We start from the raw sequence: 12967 nt of genomic DNA, 5'->3' as shown, positions 1-12967 counted from the left end.
CCCGAGCCACCTGGTAGAGGACATTGTTCCCAAGCAGAGAGGTGACTTGGCACCAGGCCCTGGCTCCCTGGGCTGAGCTGGGCGGCAGAGGCATCTCTGAGGCCCCCTGGGCAGAGGGGCTCACGACTCCTGCCACTTTCCAGCTGGCTGTCCCACCCAAGGGCTCCCTACCCTGACTCATCAGGGCGCTCATGCAGACGACCCCAGAACGCCACAGCCAGTGAGGAGTGCCTGGTGTTTCTTCACCCCCTTTTCTGGTGCCTACTTGGGAGGCAGGGGCTGTGGACTCGGGTGGGACTACAAGCCCCTCCCCACTCCCTGGGTGGGTGGGCTCCCAGCTCAGGAGTCGGACGAGAAAGACTGGACCACCCCTGCCATGGAGCCGGGTCTGAGTAGCCCAGGCCCAGGCCTCTCCTCAAGCAGGGTCCATCTGTCCAGCTGACTGGCAGGCCCAAAGCCCCGGTGATGCCTGGGTGGGCTGTGTCCCCAGTCCCCGAGGGGAGTCCGGCTCCAGCCCAGGGGGAACTTGGGTACCTTGGGGTTGGAGGCCACACCTGGTGGGGCAGGCACCCACGCCACTAGCCCCCTGCCCACCCCCACCATAGCTCCCTCTACAGCTGCATCTTACACGCATCATCTACTTGCCGCTCCTGACGAACGTGAGCTGTGGCAGCTTCCGCCAGCGCAGTGAGGAAGCCATAAAGACAGGAAGGAGAATAACAGTGCCATCCGAGGGACGGGCTTAATAGGAAGAAGCCTGGCCTAGGACAGAGAAGACTTAGGGCCGAAGGTCCTGGGGCTCCTGCCTCAGTTATGTTGCCTCCCTCGCTCTCAAAGAAGGCAGCAGTTTTCCCCGTGTCTCCCATCCTGCCCAAATACATACAGATTCTGTCCTGGTCTCCTCCCTGGAAGGTAGCCCGTCTACCCCCTCATGGAACTGAGGGCTGTGTTCTGCTTTATGGCCCATGTGAGATGCAATTATCCCAGTTATGTCCAACAGAGAGGGCAAACTGAGGCAGAGAGAGGGAACAGCTCTTAATAGCAGAACTGAGACCAGCCCTTCCCTGGGTGCTGGGTCATACCCAGCGGACACAAAGCTTGGGGGCCCCCTGATCAGGGACTTTTCTCCTCAGTTCAGGTGCATGCTGCCTTCCAGGCCTGGCTTCCTAGAAATCCAAATAGTCCCCTTCTAGTAAGTCTTCTGGGCTCCATGGGGTTGGGACTCTGTCCAGCCTAGTCCCTGCCCACTTTTCCAGCCCCTTCCAGGCTGGGGAGGGGCCCAGGCCCCCGTTGTGGAGGGCCCTGGCTAAGGCCCCTTCCCTGCAGCCAGGGGTCAGTCTGGGTGCAGAGCCAGAGAGGGGCAGGGGCAGGCTCTGCCCACCAGCTCTGACCTCCTGCACACCGGGGCAGCCAAAGTGCACCAGCACATGGCTACCTATTTCTGACGTGTGGACCTGGCCTCACTCAGCTCCAACTGTGAGTGGGAGTGACCCGCTGTCCCCTGGAACACCCCCACCCCCTCACTGTGTCCCTCCCGGGTTCCCTGGCAGGCCTTGTGAGGATACTTTTACCTACCCCTCTGGCTGCCCTGAGGCCCAGCTCAAACCTTCCCTGAAGGGTCTTGCTCCACCCTCAGAGCCCCTCACTCCAGAGCTTTTGTTGAGGCGTAGAGGAGTGGGTTGAGGGTTGAGTGTACCACAGGCCTGGCAGGCATTGTCCCTAGCGTCGGGTCCCAGAAGACTGATTGCACAAGGGTCTAGACTAGGACCCAGAAAGCTGTGACCCCTTCACGCAGCCCCCCGGTCAAGCCAGACCTTCCAGGGTAGGCTGCAGCTGTTTCCTTTGGTCAGGGGCCCTGCTGGGGACTGAGGGTTGCTGTCACTTGCCTAATTTGACTTTCAAGGCAATATTGACATCCCCGTGAAACCAAAGGGGAGCCTGAGTCCCAGCACGGGACTTGTCCCATGGCAGAGTGGCCATGGCCGAGCAGGGCTCAGGCCTGGGCCTGGGGTGGCTTGGTGGCCTTGTTCAAGGCTCCAGCTCCAGCCCACCCCCAACGTCCTTCCTGGCCTTGGATCCTTGCAGGGACACCCTGGAGCACATGCTTAGGTGCCTACATGTGTACCCACACGAGTACTTCTCCTACCACCGTACCTACTTTGGGCCTGTGTCAGGACACCTGTGGTTCCAGGTAGAAGCCCAAGGGCAGAGCCCAGCCTGGGTGGACCTTCCTCAGGTGCTGCACGTGCCGACAGGCCTGGCCAACCAGGGCATGGACCTGAGCTCTCTCCCTGTGCCTGGTGAGTGACAAGCACCACCCCTTCCGTCTCCTGTCTCCCTTGGGACCGAGCCTAGGGCCGAGCTGACATTTGCCTTGCTTCTGGCCCCTCCTTGCCTGCCAGGCTCTCAGCTGAACCTGACCATTTTGCCCATCTCCTTGACTACGCACAACAAGAGGTTTAAAGAGCTGCATGGTAACATCTCATCCCCCATCTACCAGCCCCTCGCCGGAGATGAGGCTGCCTTGGTAGGCCTGGGGCGGGGCTTGGGGTGGGCTCAGGGGTCTCGCGCTCAATTGCTGGGACCTCACCATTCCCCTACCTGGGCCATGGCCCGGTGGGGGCTGCCTGGGGAGGTGAGGAGGTGGGAAGAGGACTGCCAGGTGATAGACCTGTTTCCTGCCTTCCCCACCCCAGGCCAACTTGAGAGAGGGTCCCTCTCTCCAGCACACCCATCTGTGCTGCCCCACCCTTCCGCGGGTACAGCGTGGGCTGAGCCCCTTCCCTGACCTCTTGCAGGTGCCAATCCAGGGTTTCCAGTGAGTGTCTTTGAGGTGGGCCTCCTGGCCCTGGGGAACCACTGGCCCAAGGTAGCCTCGGTGTGGGCTGTTCCCTGCACTGCCACCTCCCCTAGGTGGGTCTGCATGGCCAGTCCATTGGGGAGGGGGACATGCAGAGTTCCTGCCCTCCAGGTTCAGACTCTAGTAAAACCCCCACCATTGGGATGTGGTGGTTGAGAACCCAGCTCTGGAGTCTGACACTGGGGTTTGGGTCCCAGTCCTGTGATCTTTGGCAAGTCACTTCATGCCTCCCTTTCCCTGGCTGTAAAATGGGGCCATAACCTATTTCACAGGCATCTGACTGTTGGCTTGAGCTGAATTCTGGAGGAGGTGGCAGGCGGAGTGCTCAAGGCAGCACTGTAGCCAGACCTGGGCCTCAATTCCAGGTCCTGGCTGAGAGGCTCATCTCCCTGGGTCTCTGTTTATTCATCTGGAGAACGGGCTGCTTGGCTCCAGGGTTGCTGTGATGATTAGGCAGGTCTGGGTGATGCTGGTGGGGATCCTCTTGGGAGGGGTTTGAGGTGGGCCATGGGAAGTATGTCTGAACATCTTGCCCACAGGAAAGAGTCACTCTTCTGTCCAGGGAAGCTGGTTCCCCAGCCCCCAGGCCAGCCCCCTCAGCCATCCTGCAGGCCCTGGTGTTGGCTGTCCCACCTGACAGTCTGCTGGCTGGCTCACCTTTCCAGGTGGACCCTTTCTTCTTACGCAGTGCAGGTATCATCATGCCATCTCCAGGGAGGCCACGCTCTGCCTGCAGGTCCCCTACACGGTAGCTGCCCTCCCCTGGGTGTGTGCCACCTCCCTGAGGCCCACAGTGTTCCCCAGGTGTATCTGAGCTGTATCTTCACATGAGCTCATAAGAGCAGTTTCATAGAGGTTGAAGGTGGGTTGAGGGCCAGGAAACCAAAGCCTGGGGAGAGGGACAAGGTCTCACTGAGGCCACCTGGCCAGCCTCAGCCCGAGGGCCGCCCCTGCTCTCCCCACCTGTTTCCTCTGTAACATCAGCAGTGGCTCCCATAGCACAGAGGCTGCTGGAGAGCATGAGGCTGCCAAGCCCTCCCTTCCTAAGAGGGCAGCACTGATGGGGGTGTCTCAAACATCATGGCAGTCTGGGGGGAGCCTCCCAGGGACCCCCTTATGCCCTGGCCCTGCAGTCAGAGGTTGCAGCTTGGAGGGTGGGAGCTGACATGGGGTGTGTGACTGTATCAGGTGGGTTTTTGGGGTGCTGGGTGGAGCCTCAGGGGAGCCCTCAGGTATGAATGAGAGGCTTGCCTATCCCAAAAGTGCAGGTGAACCTGCCACCAGCTGCCGGCAACTGCTACCTGGTGATTTTCCTGCCCACCCTCCTCAGCATCTTGGTGCTGGCCACCATCTGTGGTCTGGGGAGGCCCCTGCAGGTAGGGGAGGCTTTGGGGCAGGACTCTCCTTGACCCTTTTTTCCTATCAGGTCATAGGTTCAAAGACCATCCCTGGATGCCCCTGATGCCACCGAATCTTTTTCATCCCGGTGGGCCCAGGAGGTGCTGGATCTGTCTGGCCCAAGGGCTTTGCCTACCCAGGTGTCCTCCAGGAGACCGCCAGGGCTGCCCCCTGCACACCCCCACCCCCAGCTGGTGAGGGGCCTCGGCGCCACACCTCCGCAGTCCGGGCAGCCGGCCTCCCACCTTCCCTGGCAAATCCCCACACACCCTGTGGCTCTGTTCACTGTGTAGCAGCCAGGCCTCGCCTCGCCCGCCATCACCGAGCCCTCTGGTCTGAAACTGCTCACAGCAATCCCCATTCCATTTTGAGCCCCAGTCAGTCTTCTGGCCTCATATCTTTCTAGAGGGTCTTCTTTGGCTCTCTCCTGTCTCCTCATGCTGGATGACTGTTTAGAAATGCATTTTTTTATACCAATTTGTTTCTTGGTGCCTAATTTTTCTAGACCCCAAACAAACCAGTTTCTCTTCACCTCTTTCTATAGCCCCACTAAAGCCCAATGCACCAGGCCAGATCTAAGGGTGCCTCTGCCCCAGCCCTCTGGCCACCCTGTGCCTGAGCCCCTGGCCCTGGGAGGGAGAGAAGCCCCTCCCCTGTGGGGACAGAGGTCCCCTGCAAGGCTTTACAGGAGGGACCCAGTGCTGTCACACCATGTTCCGTTTGGTGCCTTCCCTGAGGCCAGAGGAGCTGGGTAGTCTCCAGGGCCTGGCCTGAGTGTCACCCAGCCCCACCTGGGTGGTGTAGACGGTTGGTACAGGATTGGACCCTTGCCCCATTCTCCCCCAACTCTAACCTTCTGCCCTAAGGGGTGAGCACTTGGTTCTCCTGCCTTCCTTCTCCCCAAGCAGCAAGGCCTGTCACTGTGGGCTGGGAAGGCAGCACCAGGGGCAGCAGAGAGGGGAAGCAGAGGCTGAGGGGAGCCTCCGACCTGGGTCTAAATCCTCATTTTGCCACTTTCTAGCTGTGTGTTTGGAGGTGGGGAGGGGCTCTTGGCTTCAGTTGCCTCATCCATACATGAGAATGACAGCAGCCTCAGGAGGGGATAGGCCACTTGTTGAGAGTGCAGGAAACATTAGGAGGGGGCCAGGCCCAGAGTGAGCATGGAGATGGTAGCTAGTGCCTTCCTGGGTTTTATGCAATTTGGGGGTGAGAGGTGGGGAACTTGGGGTTAAAGCTTAGCTGATCTCCCTGGTGTGGCTGACAAAGTGTTTCTTTCCCCCACTCCACCTCTGTCCTGGCCCTGAGAGTCCAGTCCCAGAAGGGAAGGGGCCATCCCTTGCTGTGTGACTTTGGGCTGGTGCCTTGCCCTCTCTGGCTCTGGACTCCTGGGAAAGTCAAGGTGCTGGGGCTCCAGATTCACTTCTCAGAGTTGAGGGACTGTCTGGGGAAGACCTGGGGGAAGGGAGAGAAGAGAGAGGTTTGGAGTCTGGGTTTCAGTGGAGGGAGTGGCAGGGTGAGGGGGACCTGCGGGTGGAGGAAGAGGGGCAAAGGCCTCCTGGCACCAGGGATCAAGGGGGAAGAAGGCCCGAGAGATAAGAGACAACTGCAGCTTGGGTCCTGGTATGTCCTCCACGTCTTCCAGGGCTTGGAGGTGTCACTGACTGGGTCCTCGCGTGGTGGGAGGTGGGGGAGGTAAGATCCCCTCCCCATTTCTCTGTCCCAGTTCCTCCAACCATGTGTGGCCCTAAGGTCAGCCTGGATCAACCCCTGGCATCATTTCTGGGGGTTGTGAGAAGGCAGCTGGGAATGGGTTGGGGGTAAGTGGGGGCCTGTTTGGTGGATTGTGCTTAGCAGCCGCTGGGTCACTCCCCATGGCAGAGGGGATGAGCTTGTCAGCATATTCACTCCATCACCCAGCCTCTGCCTGGGAAGCATTTGTTTGCAAAGGGCCTTCGCTTCTTGAGGGGCAGATCCCACCCAAAGAATAAAGGCCCCAGTGGGATAGGGCAGGCCCGACCCCCACCTACCTCTCTAGAGAGGGTCCTCCTGCTTCACTGGGCATTACAACTCTAGGAGTGGGGTTTCAGGACCCCCAGACTGAACCCTGGGCAGCAGGCCTTCCACTTCAGCACCTGGATCAAGAAGGGTAGGGTCACTGGGGTCAGGCCCAGGCCACTGCTGCAAAGCCCTCAGCTCCAGGTGGGGGGTAAAGAGACCCTAGGCTCAGGTGAGGTGCGAGCTGAGGTGGCCCCACCCACCCCACCCCAGAAAGGAGCCCCTGGCCCGGGGGCCGACACTCACCAGGACAAGGGAAACTGCAAACAGCAGGAGGCTCAGGACAGTGACAGCCACAGCATAGCAGAGGGTGGAGGTGTCAGGCTGACCTGTGGCTCCGGAGCTTGGGAGGCCTGGGGCAGAGAGCAGGAAGACTATGGCTAAGGTGGGTCCCCTCCTGCCAAACCACAGTCCACAGACCACAGGCCTCTAGGAAGGTAGAGCCAGGCCTACGGAGAACTTCCAGGCTCAGGGTTCAGGCCCAGAAGTTACTACAGGAACGGAGGAGAGCTGGAGCTGGGACCACCATGGAGGGCTTCCTGGAGGAGGCAGGGCCAGAACGGGGCCCTAAGGGCAGTCAGCTGGGGGCCAAGGTCCAGGAGGAAGGAGGGAGGGTCAGAGGAGGCAGGCTTCAGAAGGAAGGCAAACATGGGCAGCAAGGCAGCGAGTCCAAGGGAGGAGACAGATTGTCAGAGGACACAGACAAAGGGAAGAGGCCTGCAGAGGGCATGGGGTGAAGAGGCACTGACCGAGGTGTGGGATGATCATCTCTACTGAGAGGCCCTCGGCTTCCCACAGACTGTGGAGACCTTGGTGCATGAAGTCCTGCACAAAGGCCTCGGCCGGCGCGGCCCTGAAGAAGATGGCACTCACTCTGGCCATCAGCGGGTCCAGCCTGGCAGGAGGATCATCACAAGCTTTAGGGACTGGGCAGCTTGGGGGGCTCACAGGGGTCATCTCTTCTAGCTTCTACCCCGGCTGTGGCCTCCCTGTCCCCACCCCTGAGTCCCGAGCCCCAGGTAACCCAGAGCCACCATGGACTCACAGGAACTCTTCCACCACAACTTGGCCAAAGTTCTGCAGAGGTCTGAGGATGGTGGTCAGCTGGGGGTCAGAGATGATGGCCAAGGTCACAGCTTTTACCAAAGCTTGTCCTAGGCCCCTCCCCAAGGCCTCCAGCCTTCTGCTCCTCCATCCCCTCTATCCCACCACATCACCCCTCTCATCAGCTGCCCCTGAAGCTCCTGGAACTCAGGGCTGGTTTTGTCCTTCAAGGCCTGGGTGAAGGGTTGGTCCAGGACGTGCAGCAGCATCTCATATGGCACCAGCTCTGCCTTCTCCCCTAGAGTGATAAGGTGCACAGTGGCCTCAGCCTGGGCCCCATCCCCTCCTGGGAGCCCCAGAATAGGACCCGAGCCCTCCCCAAGGGTTGCATGCTCCCAAACTCCAATGTTCTGATCCAGCTGTTGGCGAACTATGGTCCACAGGTCAAATCCAGCCCCAGCCCCAATCCTGTCTGATTTTGTACAGCCCATGAGCTAAGAGTGGCTTTTACGTTTTCAAATGGTTGAAAACATCGAAAAAATAATATTTTGTGACACATGAAAATTATAGGTATACAAATTTCTTTGTCCAGAGATGAAGCTTTATTGGAACACAGCTCGTTTGTTTACATCTCTGTAGCTGCCTTCGTACCGCAACAGCAGGGTGGAGTGGTTGTGACAGAGACCAAATGGCCACATTTATAGTAAGTGTTTTAGAGAAAGTTTGCTGGCCCCTGCTTTGATCTAGCTAATGGAACGATACCTACACTGCTCGCTCCAAGAGTTGACGCAAATATAATGGGAGGCCAGCCCTGCTGCTGATCTAACTTACGCTCTTGTAGATTTTATTTTTTACTGTTCCCTGCTCTGGTGGGAGATACAGGAAAATTGCCTCTTGGTGGGGCAGGTTGTAGGCTTTGTGGATGTAAATGGTGTAGTCCTTCTTAAGAGGATCAATTGGGGCTCTACTGTCTGCTGAAAGGGCCTACTGGGCCTCTGTGTTTTGGAGATCTGAAGGGAGAGCTGTCCCACAATTTGGAGCTGGCTCCCTGGGGAGGAGGAAGCGACAGTAGTTCCAGCCCAAACCAATCCCAGCTCTGCACCCTGGGGCTGCTGGCACCCGGGAAACAGCTTAGGGATGGGAAGCAAGGGCAGAGCCCCTGGAGGGCAGTGCTGACCCCTCTCAAGGGGCTTCAGGGGCCAGGGTGGGCTGGAAGCCGGCACTGTAAGTGAACCAGCACCTTCTGCGGTCAGGAGGCTCCCAAGAGCAGCTCCAGGCAACCACAGCCACAGCTGGCATGAACTGATGGGACCCCGAACTCTCCTGACTTGGGTGTTGGACGGATGCCCTTTTTGGATTGCACAAGCATGAGTATGTCTTTGTATTGGGGAGACCCCAAGAAGAGACCCTCGGCTTCCTGCAGATCTGGCTTTGGGGGCTGAGCTGAGTGCTTTCCCTCCTGACTTGGTGGGACAGACTTGCTGCTTAGGTAAGGATTAAATGATATCCTGGGCAGTAAGAGAGTTGACTGGACCATCTTGTCTCTCTGATCCCAGCTTCTCACTTCTGTCCAGCTCCCCATCCAAGGCTCTATATTTGCTTCCTCTCTGTGGCCCGAGCACCTGGGTATTGGTTGTGGAAATGAAATTCTGCCTGTTCTCCAGAAGGGGAATGGTGAGGCTTAGAGAGAAGAGGCTGCTGGCCCAAAGACACACAGGGATCCCAGCCCTGACTCACCGTTAGCCCTGATGCTGGATTTCTGGAGGGTGGGGTCCATCAGGTTTTGGGCCAGGTGATCGGCCAGGCCTCGGAGGTTGGTGGAGAGTGGGTTCTGGAACTTGTATTCGATGTAAACACCCACCCACTGGTCCACATTACTAGGGCAAGCACAAGGGGAGAGTGCAGGGGTCACAGCACGTTTCTAGAAAAGGGCACCCGGCCACCACTGGCACACCCTCAGGCCCGGGGGTGCCCTCCATCCTAGCTGGGACAAAGTCGTCCCCTTGATGGGCCCCCAAACTTTTGCCTTCCCTATGTCTTGGCTCTGAATCATGGCATGGAGCTGCCCCAGGGCAGCCCCCAGGGGAGGAGCAGGGCAGGTTGGGTGCACAGAGCGGGAGAACTTGGCTCACCTGAAGAGGAGCAGGGGACATCCCTGGGGGTGCTCCTTATAGAATCCTGACACCAGGGGGCTGACCTGTGGATAGTCCTGGAGGTCAGGTCGAGCTGTGGGGCCGTGCTGGGACTCGGGCGAGGCATTTAAGGAGGCCCTCACTCTCAGGGGCTGACCCTCCACTTGCATGGCCCTGGGAGTGAGGACCTCCTTAAATGCTGCACCCGGGCACCTTCCTCACCTCGCCCTGGTGCCACTGTGGGTGGCCAAGTCTGGACTTCTGAGCTCTGTGATGTTACAGGCCTGGCCAAGTTCCCCTTGGACAGAAACTCACTTGGGACAACACCCCCTTCCCAGGGCTGGGCAGCACCCCTCAAATGGGGGCCCATGATACAGGGCTGGGTCCTCTCCAAACCAACCTCCCCCAACATTGCCATGGGGGGCTGCCCTCCCTGGAGTGCCACCCCACCCCCACCCTAAGCCATGGGAAGCCTGAAGTCTAGGGAGGTGAGGCGGGTGTCTCAGGCCCCGAGGGGGAACAAGAGGCCCCCTCACCTGTTGGAGGGTCTGCTCTTCCAGCAGGACAAAGGGGGCAGAGCCAGGCTGGAGAAGCTGTGGCAAGAAGGGCCTCATGGTTGTGAAGCGGATGTTGATGGTCTCCAGGGCCAGATCGGTCAGGGTGGACCCTGCAGAGCCGGGGGTGGGACTTCAGGAGACCCCAGGAGCCTCCTCCCCCACCTCACCCTGTTTCGGGGCCAGGGCAGGCAGGGAGGCACTGAGGTAGCAGGCAGGGCTTAGGCAGGGGCTGGACCCACCGTCAGAGATGAGGCTGTTCTCTGCCAAGGACAGGTTCCCCAGCATCTGTCTTGCAGACTTCACCTTGCAGTGCAGAGTCCAGAGGACTTCGTGGGCAGAGGGGCCCAGGGCACTGCCCCCGAATACAAGGGAGGCATTCACAGCCACAGAGCCAGGCCTGTGGGCAGAGCTGTGTCCTTGCCAGGGAGCCGGTGGGCTCAGGGAGGTCCGCTTGGGCCAAATGGGTGTCTGGCTGGTGCTGGAAGGACAGAGTCGGTGCCGTGAAGGGTGGAAGTCTACTGGGGAAGCTACTGACCGCCCGGGGGAGGCACAGAGTAGAGCCCCCTGTGTGACTCAGCAGATCGCCTCCCCCTCTAGGCCTCAGCTGCCTCCCCAGTAGAATGGAGGTAATGACCCTTTTCCTGGAAGATTGTTGTGAGGACTGAGTGACACAGCCTGCAGAGCACAGAGCAAGTTCTCTGGAAAGCGAGTTCCCTTGGACACCCAAACAATACAGCTCAGATGGGGACACTGAGCCCTGCCCAGATAGAGCATGGGGCAGAGGTTACCCAGCCAGGCTGCAGCTGGCCATGAGCTCTCAGGAAGCCAGTCTGGGCCAGTCTGAGAAAAACACCCTTGGCTGTATCACAAGGAGCAGAGGCTCTGGAGAGAGGAAGGTGATGGGCCTGGGGGAATCCTTGCAAGCCCATGAGAGATAAACCAATTGGCATGTCCTAAGGAGGCAGCCCAGGCAGGAAGGAAAAGGAGCATGTGGGGAGACTCTTGGGAAAAAGCAGGTTCGAGATTCAGGATCATTTTCCTGTGTCCTTTTTTTGAGCCCATTTTGTGTTGTGCTGTTCCAGGGTTGGGGAGACAAGATTTCTGTTCAGGCCCAGGGCAAGGAAGTCATAGATGGAGACTCGAGTTCATTAGAATGGAAAACTTTCTAACCACCTGGGGAGCATGGCCTGGGTAGATAGTGAGATCCCCATCACTGAGAGTATTCAAGCATGTAAATTCCTTCCCTGGGAGGACTTGAGGTCCAACTGAACTTGCAACTCAAGTGGAGCTGCAGTGATTTGAGCCTTCTCAGTCTTTCTCGTGTGACTGCAGGGCTGGTATCCACTGGCAAGTCTGCCTTTGGATCTCCCCCAGCATCCTCTTCCCGCAAAGGCTCAGAACCAGAATGGGCCTCACCCCCATGGGATTTGCATCTATTTACATGTCATTTACATGTAGTTTACATGCCCCTGTCCCAGGGTAAGACCCTAATTCTCTTGTTACCCTTGCCCTCAGCACTGTCCTCAGATGCCTGGCATATCTACCAAATCCTGCAGTCAGACTCGAGGCTCAGAGCAGGCGGAAGGTCACCTGAGGTCACACAGCACAACCAGTGGCAGAACCAGATGTGGGCCTCCACCCTGCTTCTGGACAGGGTGGGTCGGGGCAGGGCTGGCAGCCTGGGAGAGTGCCTTTGTGGCCAGAGAAGGCACAGACTGGCGGGCAGTTCACTCACCTGAAGACCAGGACGCCGAGGCCCTTAAAGCTGGAGAAGGCCGCGTGGTAGATGGGCTCGAGCTGAGAAGCAGGCAGAGGTGTGTGAGGGCCATTGTGGGCACACACACCCAGCACTTCTCTGCAGTACCAGCTCCTCCTACCCTAACCCGCACTCTCTCTGCACCCGCCATCTGCCCTGGCCCACCCCCCATCATCCCTGGCCTGGCCCCTGCTGTGGCCTCCTCACGGATCACCTGGCCTGCCTCGGCCTGTTCCCCACTTAGCACCCAGTGATAACCTGCCAATCACCCCGTACTGAACACCCCAGCGGGGCTTCAACCCTGGGGTGGCTCCTGCTTCCCCACTGTCCAGGGAGCAGCGAACACACTTTCCCTAGGTTTTTCCCTCTTTGCTGTCTGTTTCCCAGCCTGTGGCCCCTGCTCTCCTCCCCCAGCCTGGCACCCCAGTCCAGAGTCCCGCCTCTCTCACCTGCACGACGGCCCCTTCCTCCTAAACTGCCCTGGCCTCCCCCTCCCACCCCCTGCCCCAGGCTGTTCTCCACACAGACCCTCTCACCCCAGACCCTCTGCCCCTGCCCCCCCAACCTTTCCACCTCAGGGTCCTCACACATGCTGTTCTCTCTGCCTAGAAAGCCCTTCCCCGTTTCATCCGGCTCCTCCTCTGTACCCCGTTCCAATTCCCCTTTTGCAAAAAGTTGTTCCAGCACCCCCACCCCTGGTGATCTAAATCAAGTCCTCCTCTTGACTTCTGTTTTTCTTTGCATAGCTTACCATGATTAGAATTACATCTGGATCGTTTGGTCGTTTATTTTCTGTTTGTCTCCTCCCCCAGACTGCAGGCTCCCCAAAGGCGGGAGCTATGTTTGCTTTGCTCACTGTTGTGCCCCAGCACTTAACACGGTGCCTGGTACTGTAGGCGCTCAGTTAATTGTATGAACACATGACTTAGTTGAATGAAGAAGCTAATGGACAGAGACTCAGATGGACCCCACCCTGGACAACAGGCAAGAAATGGCGCTTCCTGGCTGGGGCATCCTCTCTGAGGCTCCAGACCCAAGGCAGAAGCTGGGTTTGGTTGTGGTGGTAGGAACTCCATCCTCTGCCAACCTTGCCAAGGGGTGAGGTGCCTGCCGATGGTACTTTGGGCAGAGAAAAATGCCTCTAGCCACACAGATTCCTCTCTAG

General features: G+C 58.7%; 1 protein-coding gene across 1 annotated transcript; it reads right to left on the bottom strand.

Annotated features, from left to right (window-relative positions):
* Positions 1-5452: 5452 nt before the first annotated feature.
* On the bottom strand, positions 5453-10346 carry LOC119533307 (taste receptor cell protein 1). Its single transcript, XM_037835368.1, has 10 exons — positions 10286-10346; positions 10026-10156; positions 9490-9554; positions 9095-9234; positions 7531-7655; positions 7359-7417; positions 7063-7208; positions 6560-6666; positions 6286-6390; positions 5453-5710 (listed from the first exon to the last, which is right to left on the bottom strand). The coding sequence occupies exons 1-9, from the start codon at positions 10329-10331 to the stop codon at positions 6328-6330; spliced, it is 882 nt and encodes a 293-aa protein (XP_037691296.1). The 5' UTR covers positions 10332-10346; the 3' UTR covers positions 5453-5710; positions 6286-6327.
* Positions 10347-12967: the final 2621 nt, after the last annotated feature.

Source organism: Choloepus didactylus, chromosome 4 (assembly GCF_015220235.1).
Source record: "Choloepus didactylus isolate mChoDid1 chromosome 4, mChoDid1.pri, whole genome shotgun sequence".
Classification (NCBI taxonomy): domain Eukaryota; kingdom Metazoa; phylum Chordata; class Mammalia; order Pilosa; family Megalonychidae; genus Choloepus; species Choloepus didactylus.
The sequence above is the reverse complement of the archived record's forward strand: the minus strand, read 5'-3'. Positions and strand labels throughout refer to the sequence as shown.